The following is a 22314-nucleotide window of genomic DNA, read 5'->3' on the forward strand; positions in this document are numbered from 1 at the left end:
TTTGAATAAAACTGATTTTCTCATTTATAGCCTAGGTTTGCCCACTAGCTAGGCCTCGAAGCTGATACAATGTCTTTGCTTGACAGAATGTTGATAAGCCTATGACTGGCTACTTCTGAAATAGGCTATTTGATAATTTAAAATAAATGTGATTCTTGCCGTTTTGTTTCAATAGCCAAATATTTTACTGTTACTTTTGTGAGCCTATTTGCTTGGGCTACATAAATTCGCATTTTATACGCAAAACTAAAATTAGACCATATCATATTTCTGAGTTCTTAGTCACGAAAATAGAAAACAAATGTGAAGTCTTCAATCAAGTGACCCTGCATGAGGGTTCGTATTGCTTTTGCAGTTTTACCCTCCTAACTAAACTGGTCGTAAAGGGATGTATCGCTGAATTCCTCTTCTGTCATCCGTGTTACAACCAGATTCGCTCCCGTGGCGGCTTCTACGTTTTCCTTTACCCAAATTCATTTATTTCATTGGCCCTCTGTTATACGACTCTGTGGTTCTGGGGAATGTGATTGGTCTGAACACAAGGCTGTTATTGGGGGAAAAAGATGCGATTGGTTACTTAGTAAAAAACCATCCTTCTGTCACTGTTTGTCAATCGCCCGGACTTTGAGTCATTCTATTGGTGAAAGGCGCCGCCTGTCACGAATGGATATTGCTCGGATTGGTCTTGATGTCATTACATTCATCCCGCCCATTCATACCTGTCTTGCTGTAAGAGGTTGAATGCTCTTCCTACAGTTCTAGTTGCCCCGCCCTGTCCCCTAAGGAACTAGTCGGTCTCGTGTGCTGAGTGGTACAAGCCGGCTAGCATGGAGCTTTGCTGCAAAAATCGTTCATAATAATTCAGCAACAACAGAAATAAGATAGCGATATCGGGTAATCAGGGATTTGGTGGCTAACAACCACAGGCGCCAAAGTGGGAAAACGGCGGTGGTTTTGGTGCTTGGCTGTGGGGAAGTTCTCTCCTGACCAAATCCAGTGCCGCTCACACAGAACATGGCGGAGCACCATTCCATCTCAGAGTGCAAGCACAAAGCGTCTTCGAATGCCGGGGGCTCGCACTCTGGCAATGGTCGACCGAATTCCGTGGCTGGAGGTGCTGTCGGAGGCCTCTCTGGTGGACTGACGCAGCCGGCAGGATGGCAGTCCTTGCTGTCCTTTACCATACTCTTCCTGGCCTGGTTGGCAGGATTCAGTTCAAGGCTCTTTGCAGTAATACGCTTCGAGAGCATCATCCACGAGTTTGACCCTTGGTGAGTAACGCTAGCTAACGTTAGCTAGCTAGCTTGCTGCGCACTCACAACGTCAGTTTCTAGTTAGCCGCAGCTACCTAGGTAGACCAGTCATTGCTAATATATATGTTTGTTGTCAGATGTGTGTTTTTATCCAAACAGAAAATCTATATTCGATTGCCTTACGCTACCTGCCTAGTTTTGCAAATTACATTTTATTAGCCCGATACAGCTAGCCTGTCTGCTAACGAGGCCAGGGCGCCTTGTAACCAGAGAGACAATGAAAGTTATTGCTAATGTTATGGCAGCACAAGATAATGTTATCAGTGTGTAGTCACTTCTGTGTATCAGCTCATTACAATAAGTATTGCAAGGCTCCGCTGGAACAGTGCCATTTTCCAGACATGACAGTTTTCTCAACTGACAAATCAATGAAGCCAACGGCTAACTTACCTCAAGGCACAGTTGACGTGACATCAAAGTGTCAGCAACCCGGAAACTGATTCAATAAATCACAGATGTCATTATTGACTACGCGATATCGTGGAAAATGTATATGCATAACCTCTAATTTATGATCACAAACACAGCTGGATATTATATTTTCCAAAAAGTTAGTCCTGTTTTAACGACACTGTCCCTGCTAACTGGCGTGGTTGCACGATTCAAGCAATGTAAGTGGGTCTTTGCCGGTCTTTCATACAAGGTTGGTTAGCAAGCCCTCACCGAACCTCTCGTCCGCGCATACTTACACAGATGATGTGGGAATTAAGGGAAATTACTGATGCCTTGGAATTCGCTTAACACCCAAATCTTTTATTCATCTTCTAACTGTAATAACATCGTATCAATAGCCTAATATAACTGGATAGTGCCAGCCTACTGATGCCAATCAAATGTCCACCTTGCTGCTGGTCGTGCGCCAAGTGCTACCATAGTAAAGTGCATTGCAAAGACGTGTGGGCATGGTTATTATGTGTGATTTACGCCCGGGAGCAGAGCATTACGATTTCCATCGCTAATCCTACATTGCATCAGTTTCCACTGTGCCTGGAAGGTATTATTATTTCATGAACATCGAATACAGCATTTTTCTTGTTTCCGGTTGATTATGATACTCAATGGGCTCCTCGCACACAGTATGCATGCCCAGGTCCGTCATTAGCCTTGCTCTATGAACATTATGTCTGAAAACCTAAACATAAAGTGGAATTGCTCCGTTTCTTCTGTCCTTGCCATTCTCCATTAAGTTGTCTGGGTGGTGTTTGGGTGTTTGCATGCAGCTTTTCCCACCACCATTTCCCTAGTCTCTAGTGATAACTGTCAACCTGAGAACCCTTATTTTTAAATTGAAGACCACTCTCCTTTGCTGCTCTTCCTTGTTACTGTTCTGCCCATGTCTTCATTCGACTTCCCCCACACACACACACACACACACACACACACACACATTAAAAAGTTATGGCTAATGTGAAAAAGCCTTTTACAGTTGCTAGGCACATTCAAAATACCCTGATGCATAAATCTATTCAAGGGAAATATGGATAATAGCTTCAGATCTTGCCTGAAGTAGGCCAAAAGGAAAATGTGTGGTCACTTTTGCTACCTTCTTCACAGGGTGTAGCATGATATCCTGTCATGCACGTGGCTTTGAAAGGAAGTGGGACTCTTCCGCCTTTCTAAGAACCATGAGCATTAATCTAATTGTAGTCCTGATGCTACCATCCGAGTGGTCGGAAAAGACAAGGTAGCTAATTCCAGGCTTAAGCTAAGACCCCTGCTGTCATGCTATTGTTCCAGAGGGCACAGTCTGGGTTTGGACTCTCATCATTGGCCCCTATGTCCTTCTGTGCGGATTGTTTGAACAGGAATATTTTCTTTTGCATAACCTAGTACATCATTTGTCTTGCAAAGTTGTGTGATTTGCATTAATGTGCAAATATTGCCGTTCATACAGGAAGGGCACATACAAGCAGTGTGGAATATGGGTCTGTATTATGTAGTGCCTGGGCCATATTTCCTGTGAATCCTTTGAGACGGTTTCCTGTGTGGATATGAGTGACTTATGGAATTGCGTGTGGTTTCATGTTATGGTTATGATGTACAGTTACTTGACATGTTGTCATGGTAAACCTAACTGCACTCAGAACTGGCTGTCTTCAGCCAGCACAGGAGAACCTAGGAACTTGTTGATGCATGTTTGTCACAAGTTCAATCGATAGAGGCGAGACCGTATCAAATCAATATTAAGTGTTAAATTTGAAAGGTTGTCTTACAGCATTTTTATTGTACAGGAATACAAGTACATTTCAGAGCTACCTTTTTTTATCATTGTAATTATGGATTCATACATCGAGTGCCTGAACTCATTTTGTACGTGTCCAGTGTCTAATTATGCATACAACATGATCTTTCCTCAGCAGTACTTCCGTCCAAATCTCTATAATTGAAGTGATGCAGAAGTTAGTTAGAGCTTGGCAGGAAGGACTTGAGAAGTTTCAAAGTTTCAATTCTATTCAATTTGTAGCTCTACTTTTAGCCTCATACTTGTTCAACCTGGTACAAGTTCACTTGCTGATGCTTGCAGGATGATGCAAGATTCTGACTGGTGTATGGTGTGTGTCCTGTCCCCATGTTAAGTGTTAAGTGCTTTTTTACATTGTAATAGGTATGAACACTTAATGTGTTTCTCAAGGTCTAGCTGATCAAAAGTGGGATGGTTGGATGGTGGACCTTCTACCACTGAAGTCATTCATTAATCTGAACAACGTTTTTTACGGTTTTGTTTTGTTTGATAAGTGCTGAGGTGTGTGCGTGTGCGGGGTGCACAAGCGTGCGTGTGTGCGCACGCTCATTCTGCACCTCTGTGTGTTTGTATGTATGTGTGTGCGGCGATTGATTTGAGTGGTGTAAAGAGTAAGCTTTCTAAGGTTGTAGGCGGTAGAAGTACTTCTGACCATTCCTTTAACTCTTTGATCTCTTTTACGTTACAGTAGAGAAATTTGAGCCATTTTTTTTTTATCACTTGAATCATGCCTGAAGCTCCCCCACCCTCTCTCCTTCTCTTTTACTGTGTGTGTGTGTGTGTGTGTGTGTGTGTGTGTGTGTGTGTGTGTGTGTGTGTGTGTGTGTGTGTGTGTGTGTGTGTGTGTGTGTGTGTGTGTGTGTGTGTGTGTGTGTGTGTGTGTGTGTGTGTGTGTGTGTGTGTGTGTGTTTCCAACTTAAATGGAAAAAATTGTGTCTGATTTACTTACTCAGATTTGAACGCTCCACATTGTGGCTCTTAGCCTTTGATCTATTTCATATAAGTTTTAGTAGGTCAGGTTGAGCAACTTTGTGTGTGTGTGTCTTGTCATCGTCGTTATTGTCAATGTCAGGAAAGCAGTTTGTTCGTGATCGTGTGGGTGTCAAGGAATTGAGTCAGGCAGTAGCTCAGGCTGAAGGCTTGGGAAGAGAGCAACAGCTGATGCCTCTACTTTTTTGGCTGATCCTGAGTGCCACAGTGCCCCTGTGAAGCAGAGAAATGGTAGGTGGCAGCAGGGGACCGCTGGCAGCCTCTTGTTTTTTTGCTCTGTAGGAAGGGAAAGTGATTTAGTATGGACTGGACACTGAAGAAGACCCTAGTAAATATGGCTGGGGTGGGGAGGGAAGGGAAGGGGGGGGGGTGCTGTTAGTCATCCAGAGTGAGTCATCATGAACATAATTATTGTTGTCGTGATAATCGTCGTATCCAACAAAACGACCACCCACTCAAGATTGTTGATCCGCGCATGTATAGGCTCTGGGATATGTTTAGTAGTTTTTCACTCATCTTTTTAAAAATGTTTAGCAAATGTTTGCCTGTCTTGTCTCAAAACAAATCTCGCCGCCCCTGAAAGTACTCCGTATGATCCCATGAAGTTACATTGCATAAGATTGATCGGATTTACCCCCTAACACACTCAAGACCCCTTTGCTTCTCCTCCTCAGTAGCATGGTATCACCACTGCTGTTGTCGAAAATTTCAAACATGGACACAATCCCCTTGTGACTGGTGTGTTTCTGTTGGACTGTGTGTGTGTGTGTGTCACCCCCCCCAAAATGAGGAATCGCTGGCATTCCGAGGCTGTTGGCTGGCATCGGGCTGTTTCTCCCAGAGCGGACTGTAGTCTTGAAGAGAAGCCGAGCTCTCCGACGGGGAGTGGAGCCCAGCTGACAGCACATGATGGGCGCACTGAGTTTTAGAGAGGGAGTCTCTTTGCTCAGCACTGAGAGCCTCAGCTCAGGCGTGACGTGATTGCATACTCTCTCTGTGTGTGTGTGTGTGTGTGTGTGTGTGTGTGTGCGTGCGTGCGCGCATGTGTACGTCTGTTCTTCAGATGCTTTCACCATCCATGTCCCCTGTCCACCCCTCCCATTAAGGCATCTGCTCAAGCGTGGTGCAGAACTGTCCGAATCATGTCAAACAAATGAAGTGTGCTCCTTTCACTGCGCCCACCACCACAAGATGCTTTTGACTTTCCTCTTTTTTTTTTCTGTGCTATTTTCTTTCCCTCTAACGCACTCTCTCTCTCTCTCTCTCTTCCTCATTCATCCAAGCCTCGTATCTGCAGAGCTCATTTGCGGACTAACTGACTCTTCCGCTAAGTCGGTGTGTTTTTAAAGAGGCTGATTGTTGCACGGGGTGTCGGGGCCAGCTTAGCTTAGCGGCAGCTCAGCCCCTGAGAGCGTGTGGAATGCCGGCTAATTATTAGCGGCTCGTCGAGCTGACTTGGCAAGGTTGAGCCATGAGGAGGGCAGGGTCGTGACGGGGATGCTGTGCGGCTAAAGGATTTAACTGGGGTTTTTTTTCGGGGTTTTTTTGGTGGATGGAAAGAAACTGTTTGCAGCCAACCTCTTATCAACCTTGAGCACATTGATTTGTTTCGTTATACAAAAACAGACCTGAGTCCAGAAATGCACTTAACACAGCCTTGCAGTTCTTTTTATTTGTCCTTTGTGGATGTGGACGAGTGTGTGTATGAGGGAGAGATATGAAGAGTACAGACGGCTCTACGGTTTAATTCAGTGAAATAATTTTGCTTTCTATTAGCTGAGTGTGTGTGTGTGTGTGTCTCTGTCTCTCATTCATCTTGACCTTTGTGTGTTTTTGAGGAAGTAGACGGCAAGTAATTGTGGACACATCGGTGCACAGCTCTCTCGTCAACAGTCATTTATGAGTGGGCTTCATCGCTCAGAAAAGAGGAACAGTTGAGATTAGCTTTGAGAGCTGCTTATTTGTGTTAGCACAGTGTTAAGATCACTAAGCCATTTTCAGCTGGCAGCCTCATTGTGTTGAGAGTAGGGGTGTCACGATTCTCCAAATCCTCGATTCGATTTAATTTTCGATTTGAAAGCCACGATTCGATTCGATTTTCGATCTTTTTTTATTAATGCATTCCTTGTGTCATTATTATTATTATTATTATATTCATTTTTATTTTTTGCCCTCTTCCTATTCTGTTTCAGGGGGCTTTTATTTTTAAAGCAATTTTTATTTTGAAACCGTTGTCCATCCGTGAGGTTGTAAACAAAAAAAAACGTCAAACATAGACATGTGAACATAGTGAAATGTAGCATCACAGAATGATACTTTGAATGTTTGTGCACACTCTGAAGAGACCCAAGGTTAGTGTTAATGGAATAAGTACTTATCAATGTGCATTTTAAGCCTTAAAGTCATTTTGAACTGTAGGCTAACTAAATCGTTTTTTTACTTGCTAAGTTGAGAAGGCTAAATTGGTGTTAGGCTAACTGACGTGAATGAACGCAAAAATGCTTCCACACCCGTGATTTCAGAGTAACAAGAGGTTGATGTGCATTTTTTAACTGGCTGCAGCCTAAAATTAGAGGAGTGTTGATGCTGCACGTGTGTGGTTTTGCGTTTTGGGCATACATGCTGGACGTCACGTTGGGGGTGTGGCTGCATCGTCGATTCTACTTTTCAGTTCGAAGTTTGAGATTGAGATGTAATTTCGATCGATTTCGATTTAAAATCGAGATCGTGACACCCTTAGTTGAGAGCGTAGTTGAGGTTGATGCCTTTGGAGGCCCTTCAGAGAAACACACACACACACACACACACACACCTTTTCCTGCTTTGAGACAAACGGATTGCTACGGCACATTCACTTATCTCTCATTGCTGTTTGCTCTGTTGCCTGATGTTGCTCTCCAGCTCCTCACTTAAATGCACCCCCTCTCCCCATGCCATGTTCAGTCACCGGGGGGACTCTTCCGCATCCCTAAAGTGTAGTGTTTCCCTTTACAAGTGCTGTCAGCGATGCTGGATGACGTAACATCCGTTGATATTTGAACCAAACACCAACAAAACCCCAGAGAGCTAACCAATCTACCAATCCCCTTCCGAAACTCTCCTTCCATTTCCCCCAAATGCCATCCCACCCCTCTTTCGGTGATTTACTGGAACTTTTTTGTTTGGAAACAGGCTTGCTTCAGTGGAACTGTTTGTTTCCAGTTCAAGGAGCCAGAGCTGTGTTAGAAGATGATTTTTTTTTTTTTTTCACAGTGTACTCACGAAATGGAGAGGTAGCAGATCGTGAGGAAATATTCACTGAATGTGACAAAAAAAAAGTGTTGCTGTCCCCATTTAATCTAATTTTCCACAGTTTCATAGTTTCCATCTATATTCAAGTAAGCCGCATTATGACCTTCACTAAGTGGAAATCGAGTGTCTCTAGCAGAGTGCACCGTAATCATTGGAGTGCAAGTGTGCGCTTTGCTTCACTCTTATCAACAACGTTTGGCCTGAACACATTTAACTAGCCAGTCAGCTACACTCTGTCCCCTCCCCCACTTGACAGCGTGCGTGTGCCACTCCAATGTTCCTTGAAGAATGCTACCAGAGCCCGGTGACATTCTCTGATGTTACTTACTTACTGGCAGGGCAGCAACGATACCGGTATAACGTGAAAAGGAACCAGTTGAAGTTGGCCTCACACAATCTGGTTGTGGTTTGTTTATGAACACTAACATGATGATGAAATGATTTTATTAACTTCTTCAGTCAAATCTAAAACGTACTTTACCCTGATGTGTGTGGCTAAATTGCTAGTATTTAGTAGCACAAATGTAAATAAACAATTATAACCTCTTCATTTGTTTTCCATGGGCACTAGATTTCATTCATGGTGGAGCATACCCCTCGTACCCCCTAGACCCCCTAGACCCCCTTAGTCCAGGTGAGGTGTCCTCACCATAGTCTCAGAAAGTCCTGTGGCAAACACTGGAGTGAGGAATTAATCTGTCACCGAGCTCACACCAACACGTGTTGTGACATCACGTCACAGCTCATGCACTCCTCCTCTAACCAGGCTCTCACACAGGCCCAAAGAGTTGGGTGCTCCAGTCTCATGAGTTGTGCATTGCAGTGTGCCGGTGGGGCCCAATGCTTCTATTTGCGTGAAAACATATCTTCCGATTGTTCTGATTTTTTTTATCACGTGGATTTGTATAAGTGAAGGTTTTTTTGTTTTCTGTGCAAAGTGCATCTGGTGTGTTGACTGTGCTTGCTTCGCTGTCACCCAGGATTGTTTATCTGATGCTGGCTAGCGCTCTCTCCAGGGGCTTGCTGTTACGTCCATTAGCATACCAGCGCCAGTCCCACTGGGCTCCCTCCACAAAAGAGGCTCACACCACATCCACGCGCTGCACTGAGGCTTGGATTTCCTGTTCTTTGGGTCCTTGTTCCAGCATGTTCAGCTCGATATGCTCGGCCTCATGGAGACTTTTTTTTTTTTTTTTTTCCCCTTCCTGTGAGCTTTCACCTGCTCGGTGCAGCGCATAGATTGCGTTTTTTTGATTCGGCACATGACATGAAGATATCACATAGCGAATATGGCAGGATGAAGTGCACGCCCACACAATAACCTCAAAGAGCTTCGAGCTTCTGTTCAGTGTCTGTGTGTGTGTGTGTGTGTGTGAGCTTGTGTGTTTTGTTGTGTATACTGTGGGTATGTCAGCAGCTCTGCATGGATTTGTTGGTTGAGGGAGAGTGCAATAATTTGACCTCTTTACCCGATCGCGTTTAGCCCCAGTGACTGGCATGTGTTCAGCACGCTGCGTAAGCCAAATTCCGGGGCTGCGAACGCTTAAATCTTAAAAACCTCTGGAAAAGGTCCTCTGCTCGGCTCGCATACCATTTGGGCGCCGCGTGTGGGGATTTTCAAATCCTCTAAAGCATGCCGTAGCTGAACTCCACTAAGGGTATACAACAGAGAAGCATAATATTTGCTAAGCCCCCCCTCGTCCAACGACATAGAACACTGCTGCTCGGGTGACGTTCTAATGCACCGGCGGACTTCTGAAAGCAATGTCAGCAGCCTCCGTGCAGTGCAGTGCAGTGCACGCCGTCATCTCGGCGGAGTCGATTCCCTCCGCATCAATCATAAGCGCTAATTGGATTAGCCGCCTGAGCCGTGTGGAGGCGGATGGCTCCCGCGAAGGAGAACGAGCGGCACAGGCTCAGAAATGAGTCCCGAGCAAGCAGCCTTCTCTCGACTGCATTGGCGGAGGGCTACCAGAGGGGGGCTCCACTCCCAACGCCGGAGCGGAGTAGTGTAAAGGGTGGCTAGGGGAAGGAGAGGCCAACCAGGCGGCGCCGTTTATCTCCTCGGCTGCAGGGACGCGTGGAGGATTTGTCGAGGCTCATTGGAGGGGCGGAGAGGAGAGGAGAGGAGAGGAGGATCTGTGCAGGCCTAGAAGTGTTGTGTGGAAAACTAGCCCCCTCTCCTCACTCTCCTTGGCCCCTCTGTTATGTAAACCAAACTAATCTGTCTGATCTTTTCCTCTTCAGAAGTGCCTCTCCTTCTCCCTACAGCCCCATCTCTGGCCATCTTGCAGTTTCTTCCCTGGTTATCATAAATCATTCTGCAGAGGTCATTGCTGAGGAAGTACTTGTATTCTTTGTGCAGTGAGCAGCAGTCTATATCTCTCCTTTTTCATTTTAGTCACCATATCTCGCACTGCACCTGTATGTGACTTTTGATTGGTATGAATGAGTCTGGTTATAGTGTCTAATGTGTTCAAATGGAGTATAACAGGCTGACAGCACAGTGCATCCAGTTAAATGTGTGGTGTTGTAGGACTGGACTTTCATGTGCCCTGACCATTCTTCTCATACCAGTGGAAAACTCTCAGATCATTGTTGCTTCGTGCGATAACTCCTCTTTATGTGTCTTACCTCTGTGTGTGTGTGAGAGAGAGAGAGACAGCCAGCTGACCAGCCAGCCACCCAAATCTTCAATATTTGAACAGTCTGTTGCATGTTGTCTTTGCAAATATGTAACTGAACTTAGATTTCATTTACACAGTTAAAGGGACACTTCACCGACAAGCTTTGTATCTTTAGAAAAGCAGTCATGTTTTTGAATGGTTGTGCATCATTCCCTCAGTTTGCCTTGAGATGGGAGAAATACGGATTTCAATGTTGGACTTCCTGCTTTCAATGATGTAAAAATCATCATTTTACATCGTTGAAAGCAGGAAGTCCTATTCATGGGTTTCATTGAAATCCGTATTTCTCCCATCTCAAGGCAAACTCAGGGAATGATGCACAACCATTCAAAAACATGACTGGTTTTCTAAAGATACAAAGCTTAATGCTAATTGGCGAAGTGTCCCTTTAATGATTGCATGAAAAGCAATAGCATGTGGTCTGGCTTGTGGTTTGCAACCGCCGTAGTGACTTCCTAACTGTCGTAAGTGTGTGTGTGTGTTAAAGAGATGTGCTACAGAAGGAGAAGCATGCATCATGGTAAAGATGGCCTACGGCACGGCAACTGTGTCTTTGACATTATCCCATCCACAGTATCGGGCTCCTGAATGGGAATAGGAGATTAAACGTCAGAAGTGTTTTATTTAGATACGATAGCCACGTTTGTTTTTATTGTCCTGTTTTTAACTCCTTTCGCCCACGACCTCCTGGTGTGGGTAATGCTGTTGTTGACGGTGATTTATTAACACACTCTTTATATCACAGGAGCTAATTTTTTACCGTGTAGCCGCTTATATCCCACCAGAGAGCATTTGCCCTGGAGACGGCCAGTTTGTGCCGATACTATACTCTTTCTTAAAAAAGAAAAAACATGTTGTGTTTATAATTAGGATTACATTTTAAGAAGATTAGAGGACCCCCCCCCCCCCCCACACACACACACACACCTCTTCATTTCTTATGATGCTAGATTCATCTTTTAATGTGTGAACAAGAGTGCCATCCAGAGAATACCATAAATATTTATCAGCATTGCTGTTGTGTTTACCCCCTGACTCTTAAAGTATGTGTGTGTGTGTGATGTTGTGATCAAACTAAAAGGAATAAACAAGGAAGTCTGAGTGCATTCTCTCCTGCTGTCTTCTTCGCCTGTTGTTCTCGGAACATCCCCTGGCTGCTTTAGACGATCCACAGAGGGTGCTGGGTTCGCTTGGTTGCCAGTGGTTGGATTGGCTCCTTGGTTGGAGAGTTTGAGAGCCAGGATAGATGAGGTCTCACATCTTCAAGCATGTGTAGACACACACACATGCACAGTGCTGCACACATAAACACACATATAAACATATCCTGTCTTTAATCAGTGAGGAAATAGAAGCCTTCAGAGTTGTCTACAAGGTTAAACTGCTGTTTCCTGGCTGATTTTAATCTTTGAGATTCTTCACCAGTGATTGGCTCCTCACGGAAACTTTCTTGTCGTGCGCAGCTCTTTGTTTGTGCGCTTTCGTAGGGTTTTCCCTCCCCCCCCCCCCCCCCTCCTGTCTACTCATCCCACTGTCACCTTGGCTTTACGAGGACGTCTCGCTTACGGCGGATGCTTGATTTTATAGGCCATATCTATGATATATATTATTAACCCCACCTTACTCAGCCCCCTGATTTTTTTTTTTCTCCCCATCTTTTTTTTTTTTGCTGAGTCACCACCACCGCCTCAGCCCTTCCTGTTCATGCTGACTCGTGGTTATTAAGTGCTATAAGCTCAGGTCCAGGTGACGTCCCGGAGCACGTTTAACGGCTGTGCTGCGCTGTCATCCAGCATTTTGCTCGCCTCGCCTCTCCTTTCCGCTGCAGTCGGTTGGGCCAGACACAGACGGAGATCATGGCGGTAATGAGGACTGGTAACCATCGTTCATCTTTCACCATTCAACTCTCCTCTTTCTTTTAGGCTTGATCTTCAACCTCTCTGTCCCCCCGCATCTCTCTTTCTTTCTGTCTATCTTATCTCTCTTTCTCTTGCCCCCATTGCCCTGTAACTGCCACTCCCTTTTCCTCTTAGCCATTTTGTCTGTGACATTTTCTTTATTGAAATGCAATGACACACTGACACAATATATCCTATCTCACAGGCAGTCCTGTCATTGCTGTATGGATAGTGAGTGTGCGTATGTGTGTGTGTGTGTGTGTGTCTGTCTCTCTGTCTCGCTGCAAGCTGTGTTGTCAAGCTCTGATGGTAGCGCTGCTACCTCGTTCAATATCCCACCCGCAATCTTGGACGGGGCACAGAATATAATTAAACGTGATGTGCCAATACTTTGCCCAGGTAGTGAAAAAGGAAATTATTATGCTAATGCGTGGCATAGCACGACGCTTGCGTGTGTCAGCCTTTGTGTGTGATTGAGCTCCGCGGCGACCACAGGTCGCAGAATTAATGCCCCGGCCGAGGTCTTCACGCTTGGCCCGAGTCCTTTGGAGCCGCTGACCTGGAGAGACGCGAGAGACGCGAGAGACGAGACGGGAGAGCGAGGTAGGGAGAGCGAGGTGAGGACAGCGAGGTAGGTAGGGAGGAGAGGAGAGGACAGCGAGGTAGGGAGGTAGGGAGGAGAAGAGAAGGCTTTTGGGTGGTGATGAGGAATGAGGTGATAGAGGAAGGGATGGGGGGGGGAGCTCTCATTAGAATACGGTAATTGCCTTTTGTTTCCTTGACAAGGTGACAGAGTGAGGATTCATTTGGCTGAGGCAAAAAAAAACCCCATTCCTCCAGGTGCTACTAGGCTGCTTGCCGGCTGTCTTGATTCATGCCGTTCCCCTCAAACACACTCGCACACACAGTTTTCCTCTATTAGCCATGAGCTTAAGCATACGCTTTGATCGCCTTCCGTGGCACATAAACGTACGTACGTGTGTGTGTGTGTGTGTGTGTGTGTGTGGCGCAACCCTCAGACACAGGTGGCACACAGTCAACCTGGGCATTTGAGTCCTGTCCTGGGCCCTGAGCCCTTTGGCCTGCTGGGTTTAATTGGATGAGGTTCAGGTGAGCGCCCGCGTGCCAGGACCAGCTCTATTCATCTCCTGCCTGCGCTGAAAGGGTTGTGGACTACCAGCGGATCAAGTATGCAGAAAACGTTGCTGTACCTGTCTCCCAGGTGTGGAGAGAAGCAAATGGAGCATCATCATCATCATCATCATCATCACCCTTGAGTTTCCAAGACTTCTTCACAGCAGTGAGCCCAGAAGCGTTTTGATTCAGTTCTTTTTTGGACCGTATCTGCACGGAGTCGGCCAGCAATCGGACTGAAGTGTTGATTTAGGTCTCAGTTCTCCAGGGTGTTCCAAGGAGCCTCATCCACGGAGTATGTTGGGTATGCAGGCCAGTGCTGCCTGCCAGAGGCATTACTCACACCAGTGCCCCACTCGGTAGACTCCTAACCAAACCAAACCAAAGTGTCTGCCTGCTGGTGTCTGCCATTACTGATTTACGATGCCCTCTGCGGCTCGGTTGGATTGCTTCTTGTGTGTTGTCTCCAGGATTTATGTTTCTCATTTTGCCATGTTGTTGTTTTTCTACCCCCGCATAAGACAAGATGCGAAAGTTCATGTAGGATTATAGGCTACCCGGGGCTCCAAGCAGGGAGACTTAAATTCCCTGTTGGTGAAACTTTTCCCACTTGTCATATGCGGCTTGTCACTTTGCAGATGTTTGTGGCAGAAGTGGGATGCCGCTATTGTTACTGGTGGCAGCAGTGTAGTTCCATCCTCCAATCCACTCACCTCCTGAGCAACATCAGGACTCATGTATTTACTTCCTCTTATTGCTTTGCCCCCTCTGGTGCTGTAAAACTGCCTCCGGGTGCAAGCTAAGCCATATCTCAACAGATTTTTATAGTCTTGTATCTGATGCCTTGATATGAATTTCATCATGCCTGTGTGGGGGGATTGCTGGTTAGGGCTGCATGAGCGTCAGACTCTGACTTTCTGCTGCTTACCATCTGTTCGAATCCCCCCTTGGGGCCGGTGTCTGGTTAACCTGACTCTTGTTAGCACTGTATGGTGGCACTATGCTGTTTTCAGATGTGTCAACAGACTTGATAAAGGCCCTTTCAGCTTCTGCGTTTCATGCTCTCTCTCTTTCTTTCTTTCTCTCTTTCTTTCTTTCTCTCTTTCTTTTTTTTTTGTCATCCTCCGGTGCAGCTCACAGCTGGCTCTTTGTCTGGGAGCAGAGGCATCTCTCCAATTCTTCTGCCTTTTTTTTCATGGGGCAGATTTGCTGTGCTGTCGTTACAGCTAGTAGCTCCACCATCTGCTTAGCTTTCTTTTTTTCTTCCAGTAATGTAGTTGTTTTAAGATTGTTTTTAGACTGATTGTATTTGTTGGGCATAGGGAATGCCCTCGGGAGCATGGTCTTAAATGCAACATGAGGATGTTAGGTAAATCCTGGATGCCATTGTTATGTGTCAATGTAATACTTATGCCGTCTGTGCAAGAAAATTGAAATGTATGGAACCGTTAGACGTGCCTACACCCACACTTATAACAGACGCAAGCCTGTGGTCTGTTGATAAGAGCAGATTGTCAATGGTTGAGAGAAGTGATGGATAGCAGTTACAATGTTTTTGATAAGGCAATGAATCCCCTCCTTCTCAGTCTACTCACTGGTTATTGAGGTAGGCCTAGATTGGCCTGTCTGCCAAGAAATGAAAATGTATTTAATGCCGCAAATTCCCGCAATATCGACTGCTATGCTGGCTATCCATTGTCGTTGTAAATTCTATGGTCTTTATTCATTTTATATGTTGATACCAACATGATAATGAATGGAAGCTAATTGCTTTGTTGTGAATAAACTTTATCTTGTAGAGTCAGGTGAAGATGGCGTGCTCACTCCCATTGTTCAACCTAACCATTGATCGGATTGATGAGGGTTGAGGGGACTGGGAAGCGGCATATGGAAGAAATAGTTGTAATGGTATAAAATCCTTACATACAGAGCATAGGCCGTGGTTTACTTGTGCATAAGCTCTTGAAGTCCTTATGAAATGAAATGGCCAGCGAAGTCCACACCTCACAACCCATCCCCTTACCCAGCGTCTACTGTCCAACTATTAACTGTACGGCCATAAAGCGGTAGACATGTTGGCTCCGTCTGAGTGAGGAGGAGAATTCACTTGCTTCTTGAGTAACCCCCCCAAACACACACACACACACACACACACACACACACACAAAAAGAAACCTCCTCAGCTTGGCTCAGCACTGTTCCCTCCCACAGGACATTAATGGACATCTCTCCTCCTGCCGCTGCTGGATGGCAAAAGCTGTATTGTTAGGAAGCCTTCCCATTTCCTTCACGGGAGTTGGATTTGTCCTTTGAAAGCAAAGAGGGAAGAGGAGAAAAAAAAAGTGAGTTTGTTTTGTAGCTGTGGAATGGAGTGCTAGTTGCCGAGTCACCGCTAGAACTCTGGTAGAATTCCGACTCTCCATTCCACTCATGGCAAGGCTCTGCTTCCCAGCCTGGGACCCCTGTCTCCTGAAGCAGGTCTCACACAGGTGCTGGCGTTAGTGCGCCCCGTTAGTGCCGACAGTCTGTCACCTGCCCCTACACGCCAGCGCCCAAATCTTCAACTGAAAAACATTCCATAAACATTCGATTTTCAGTGGCGCTGGCCAAAATAGGACTGAATCATAATTGATGAAGCGTTGGCGTTGACCAAGAGATTGCCGAGTGGTGTGAGAAGTTGTGTTGGACAATGTAATTTATTGGTCCGCACACTGGGTGAGCTCCAAAAATACACTTTTTATTAAGGCAACGTTTCGATCCTACAGTGGGATCTTCCTCAGGCAAGAAGTTGTGTTGGAAACAATGGATTGTAAGTAATGAGATGTCAAAAGACAGCGCTGCACTCATGACTTCCTTAAACTCCGGCTCTGTTGTCTCTCTCTTTTCTGAGACCAGGTGTAACAGGCAGCATGGGTAGCCTGCATTGTGTGTGTGTGAGCTCCTGATCATTTTTTCCCCTGAAGAGGATGTCCACCCCCCCATACATACACACACACACACACACACACACACACACACACGACCTTTGCTGGCCCTTGTATATAGTTGTTGGCCTAGAAAAGTCAGTTTTACACAAAGCTGTTAATATATTGCACTGTAATGAGCTCCCTCTTTAGCTTCAACAGAATGCCATACTCTCATTTTCCCCTGGCCGTTGCTTATGTGTGTGTGTGTGACAAACCAAGAGAGAGAGACCCTCCAGCCCAGCGGGGGCCAGAACAGCAGCAGGGGGAGGCAGACGGCGCTCCCAGGGCCACCAGTCACACAGAGAGAGGAGCCAGCAAACCTGAGCGACAACACCTGCTGCTGTGTCAGTTAGCATTAACCTCCTCTACCTCTCACACACACACAGATCACGTGAAACCACACATTTGCTCTCGATAGCCCCTTTTTTTTTATTATTCCAAGCCAGGCCCCCCTCTGGGCAGCCAGGTTTTCGTATTATCTGGTCTGGAGGTCAATAATTGGATGACACCTATGTGGGTGTCTGTGTGCGCTACCCCTCAGGCCAGGCTTTTGGACTCTGGGCACCTCTTCACTCCGTGGGTGAGCTGGAGGTTGCTATGACGACAGCTGCTGTAGGACCTTTTTTTTCCCTCTCTCTCTCTCCCTTGGTGTTCTGCTTTTCAATGGTGGTGGTGGGGGGTGGAGGTCGTGTAGGTTAATCTCCCCGATGAACACGTACGGGAGATACGAAGAGGCCATGATAAGATATCGCCGTTCTTTCTGCCTCTTTTTCTGTTTGAACCCCCCCCCCCCATGGACATCCCCTTATTTACTGTATCCATTTACTGTATTACATGCCACAGTGCCACCTTAGTTCCTCCTCTTTGTTGTCCAGTAGATCATTCACCTGACTGTGCGACTGGCTCACAATGCAAACATTGTCTCCTAGCTACGGTTGTGTAGTCTGGGACACAGTGATTGGACGTGGAGTAAGCCCTGCGAATTAAAAAGAAAATAAAGTAAGACAGTAAGGATACAAAATGACAGAGGGTTAATGTGTGCCCAACTTAAACACAACTGCGTCTGTGCGTGCGTGCGTGCGTGCGTGTTTCTCTCAAAAAAGTCAGATGCGAGTTATTGTTCAATCGGCTCGATTCTTGGCTAGTGTTCATTCATCTACATTCATTTATGTGTTGCATGCTTCAACAAACGGACATAAGGCCCGATCATTTCATCTAGGAGGATTCACTTCTGCAATGAACATTTGTAATTTTAGCTCTGATGTAGAACCTTTCCCTTCCTCATTAATGTGAGAAGTGGCCCATTGAGTCTAGACTACAACACACAAACACACAAGAACACACACACACATGCATACATAGGCTACATACATTCACGCACACACATTAACACACATGCATACACACGACAGGCTCTTGTGCATCAATCTATTCATGTCAGACTTTCCATTATGTTTTCATGAACAGGCTGCGCATTGCTTTGCTTATTTAAATACCTCAGGCGCGAGTGAACCCCTTGATCAAATGTGGCTCGTGCTCCGCTAAAGAGAGTAAATGCATTAACATTTCCGCACCAGCGCAGTCAATTCACTGGGAAAACGCCATCAGGGGGAAGCGAAGGGAAAAACTCCATCAGCCCGCTGATTAGATTTCTCATTTGTAGGGGAGAGCTGTTTTGATTGCACTTAAATGGAATCCCATACTTGAGTGTTTATTTATTTGTTTGTTTATTTATTTTCGTAATTCACTTTGTCACTCTCTATCTTTGCATGTACACACACATATTAACACAGACTCACACGGTCACACACACACATTCCAAATTTTTGGAATTTCATAACATGTTTCTCATTCACTTATATGTAAGACACTCACTCTTATGTAGACCTGCTTGACCATTAGGGCTGGGATAAACAATTTTTTTTTAAACGATTAATCTAGCGATTATTTTTCCGATGCATCGATTAATCTAACGATTCATTTTTTCAGTCCGATTCGATTTCGATTCGATTCGATTATCGATTATCTCCCCACTAATTGACTAATTGCAATATATACATGTTGATTTACATATCTGAATGAAATAAAACATTGCAATGTATGTTTATTGCTTTTAAAATTCCTAAATGAAAGACTATGCAAGTGCAAAGTAATGCATTCTAAGTCAGAGGTAGCATTCAATAAAACCTTGATGCCTTGAAAACACTGGGAGTGTTGTCAAATTGAACTGTCATCAATAGAATGACAAGTTAAGTAGGCTTATTTTAAGTCTTTGGGACTTTGGGGCCATAGGGCCCACCTACACATATGTATACCCCCATCAAATCATCATTATGATGATCATTATTATAATTATTATTATGCTGTATTAAGTGTACTTTCACTTCAAAGCAGTCAATGTTTTAAATGCTAACATTGTTCACAAAAGTTTGTGAAAAAATCAGACCTGCTTTAGTAATGTAAGATACAGTATAATTACAATAGCTTTTGCGTGGTTGCATGATAAATACAGTACTTGAAAACAACAGCAATAATATGGGTGTTGTTTTGGGATGTTTCCCTCGTGCAAGCATCATACTCTGGTAGGCAAATGGAGACAAAATTGACATGCTTTTTAATGAAATTCCATTTGAATCTCTGAATGTAAGGATTCAGGAAACACGTACCAACTTTAGTCTATGTATTATGGCCGAGCAGATAGGCGTAATGAAAGACTAAGGCTACAATCTTTTGACCATATTCAAATTTGACTGAACTATACTCTGCTCTGTATCAAGAATCCACGTTGTTCTATTAAATGTCGTTAAATAATTAAACAGCAGGTTGAACGGAACTTGCCAGTTGCCACCAACGTTATCGATTAGTTTCAGTTTCTGTCGCGCTAACACGCACATGCATGCATTCAATGAACGCTCATACCAACACTTAATTGTGTTGCTGTATGTTTATTCACATCGAATTAGCAAGTATGTTCTCCTGATTGCTGAAACTTTTGTTTTCTTTTTCTGTCGGGCCGCGGTTGCTTCATCAATTGCGCAGCAAATTATCAGGTGAAGCACCGAGCCTAATTTCACTCCGCCTCACAGACCAGCAGTCTCTCTACATTGCGGACCGGTGCAGCTCCGTCCGCGGGCCATAGTTAGAGAAACGCAGTAGAGGAACGAGTGCGTGCTGCAGTGCCTTGCACTTTTGAAATTCTGAGGAGTCACTCACGTTGCCGCCAACCTTGTTTTGATTTTGACGACGTGTCGATTAGCATATTTTGAACCGACGTATTTTTTGCGTCGAACTAATCGGTTAAGTCGATGCGTTGTCCCAGCCCTATTGACCATACATCGACAGAATTCTGAGAATGTAGTAACATACACTATTCATTTGATGAACAAAATTCTGGCGTTGCATCATGTATGCCTCTTGAACAGATATGGGTGTGCCAATGTGCCATAGCTATGCAGACAGACCCTCCGTCTTGACCTTGCATAATTGACAACTTGTTCGATGCTGCAGTCTGCTCATTATCATGTTCCTCAGTGCAGCGATCTGGCAGAGCATATTAATGGATTTGAACCAGATCTGATGTTCTCTGCCTATTTCTCTCCCTCTCCCTCATTCTCTCTCACACTCCTCTCTATCTCTCCATCACCCTCCCAACTTCTTTCTCTCGCTCACTCCTTTTCCTATCTCTATCACCCTCCTAACTTCTCTCTATCACCTTCTCTCTCACCCCCTCTCTCTTTCTCTCTCTCTCTCCTTCTCTTTCTCCCATTGCCCTCCTGTCTTCCCCATCTCACAGGTTTAACTACAGATCCACGCATCACCTCACCTCCAATGGCTTCTATGAGTTCCTCAACTGGTTTGATGAGCGAGCCTGGTACCCACTGGGCAGAATAGTTGGGGGCACGGTGAGTATTGTGTGTCTCTCTCTGTGTGTGTGTGTGTGTGTGTGTGTGTATGTGTGTGTGTCTTTGTGTGTGTGTCGGGGATGGAAATTAGCACCAGCCGACAGCCAAGATGGTGGTGAAAATATGAAAGCAACTGGTGTACTCTGTTCTTTCTAAACAATGGCATACTATACTGAGTGCCTGATGAATTTGACCATTTATTTGACAATAGATGGTAGCTGTTGACATTTCAATCTTCATTTCCAACACGGGTGGGTGTGTTTAGGACTACCGAGTGAAAAAACACAGACGTGTGTGCGTGTGTGCGTGTGTGCGTGTGTGCGTGTGTGCGTGTGTGCGTGTGTGCGTGTGTGCGTGTGTGCGTGTGTGCGTGCGTGCGTGCGTGTGTGCGTGTGTGCGTGTGTGCGTGTGTGCGTGTGTGCGTGTGTGCGTGTGTGCGTGTGTGCGTGTGTGTGTGTGTGTGTGTGTGTTGTTCAGATGAAGCTGCATCGGCAGTGTTTTAAACCCCAGGGCCAGTGTGAGTTGAGCTGTCTGTGTTTGTTCCTGTGATCAGCAACCCTGTCCTACCTCCAGCCCTCTCTCATCTCCAGCCCTCCTCTCACGGCCCCATAGGGGCCCATCCGGGCTGGAGAGAGCCGCCGCCACTCCCGGCTAAATCACCGCCACAGGACGCCCGAGCGCGACAGTTAGGTGCCCCCGCGCCGCCTCTAATCCACCCGTCCCGTCAGCAGGCTGCGGAAATGAGACGTGGGAAATGAGACCGCGAGTCTCTTAAGAGGAAGCGTAAGGGGAAATGAGGATGGGCTGAGAGATATGAGCGTAGTCTTCTTCAGGCTCTACGGTGCTTTTTAGCTTTTGTTTGGCTATCTTTGATGGCGTGTGTTAGTAGTTGTGGTTGTGGGTGCGTCCAGGTACAGTACAGTACGTGTTCATCTTGAGTTGATGTTTCAGAAGATGAAATCAGGAGATGTTCACTGCACATAGGTGTAGACTTCAACAGTCCCCCCCCCCCCCCCCCCCTCCCACAGCCATTTCCGGAAGTAGCAATTCAATACAATTTCTCCATTGACAGTTGGAGTATCGTAACCATCTATGGTGGACTTATAACCAACTACGACATGACAGCGATTGTATAGGCTCATATAAACACCAAATTACCAATAAATTATTTAGTTCATGGGGTATCAACCTTGTTTTGAGGGGGGGGAAATGTATTTGCGATTTACTGGAAAAGTACTACACTACCCATCGTGTAAAAGCAGAGCCGTTGATTGGTAGAGATCGCCGTTGCTATGGAGATGTTAATGCCACTGTTCCCGTGGCTGTTGATGCATTTTCTCGCTCAGATCAAGATGGTTACTGAAGCCGTTAGAACCGATTTTTAGCCATCCGTCTGAAAAAAAAAAAAAAGAATTCTCTTCTTTAGAGTTGTATTTCCGTGATGGAAACGGTAGGAAGTTGAGTCACCTTGTGTGAGATTAAAATAGAAGCATGTCCAACTGTCGTTGGGCTGCAAATGGTTGAAATATTTTTGAAATGTGTAAGTTCGAAAAGGCTCATGCCGGATGTAGATCTTTCAGTCAGAAATGAAAATATGCGCACAGTCTTGTACTCTTAACTTTTTAAATTATTATTTTCTGTTAATTTGTTTTGACACAATGACATGTTGTATGATTGAGTCACTTCGTAGTGGCACGGTCTAAAACTCGTCCTTAGGTCCTTCGATGTCGATTGGAGAAATTAATGGGAAACTTACTTCCGGGATAACTAAGCTCTCTCGGAGGAGGAGGGGTGGGTTTGGACTGTTGAGCTTTATTGTTTGTCTAGTAGTTCTTTTTTCAGTTTCCCATAAATGTATTGCGATGTGGCTGGCTGCTAAAGGTTAATGTAC

The 22314-nt window shown here is 45.3% G+C and overlaps 1 protein-coding gene across 1 annotated transcript in view; it reads left to right on the forward strand.

The window, feature by feature from the left end:
• Positions 1-774: 774 nt before the first annotated feature.
• stt3b (STT3 oligosaccharyltransferase complex catalytic subunit B) overlaps positions 775-22314 on the forward strand; it is a 45892-nt gene continuing 24352 nt past the window's right edge. The window contains exons 1-2 of the mRNA XM_062538335.1: positions 775-1271; positions 20315-20423. Coding sequence (XP_062394319.1) covers positions 1015-1271; positions 20315-20423 — 366 coding nt within the window. The 5' untranslated portion in view covers positions 775-1014. The remainder of the gene's footprint in view (positions 1272-20314; positions 20424-22314) is intronic.

Source organism: Sardina pilchardus, chromosome 6, assembly GCF_963854185.1.
Source record: "Sardina pilchardus chromosome 6, fSarPil1.1, whole genome shotgun sequence".
NCBI classification, from domain to species: Eukaryota; Metazoa; Chordata; class Actinopteri; order Clupeiformes; family Clupeidae; genus Sardina; species Sardina pilchardus.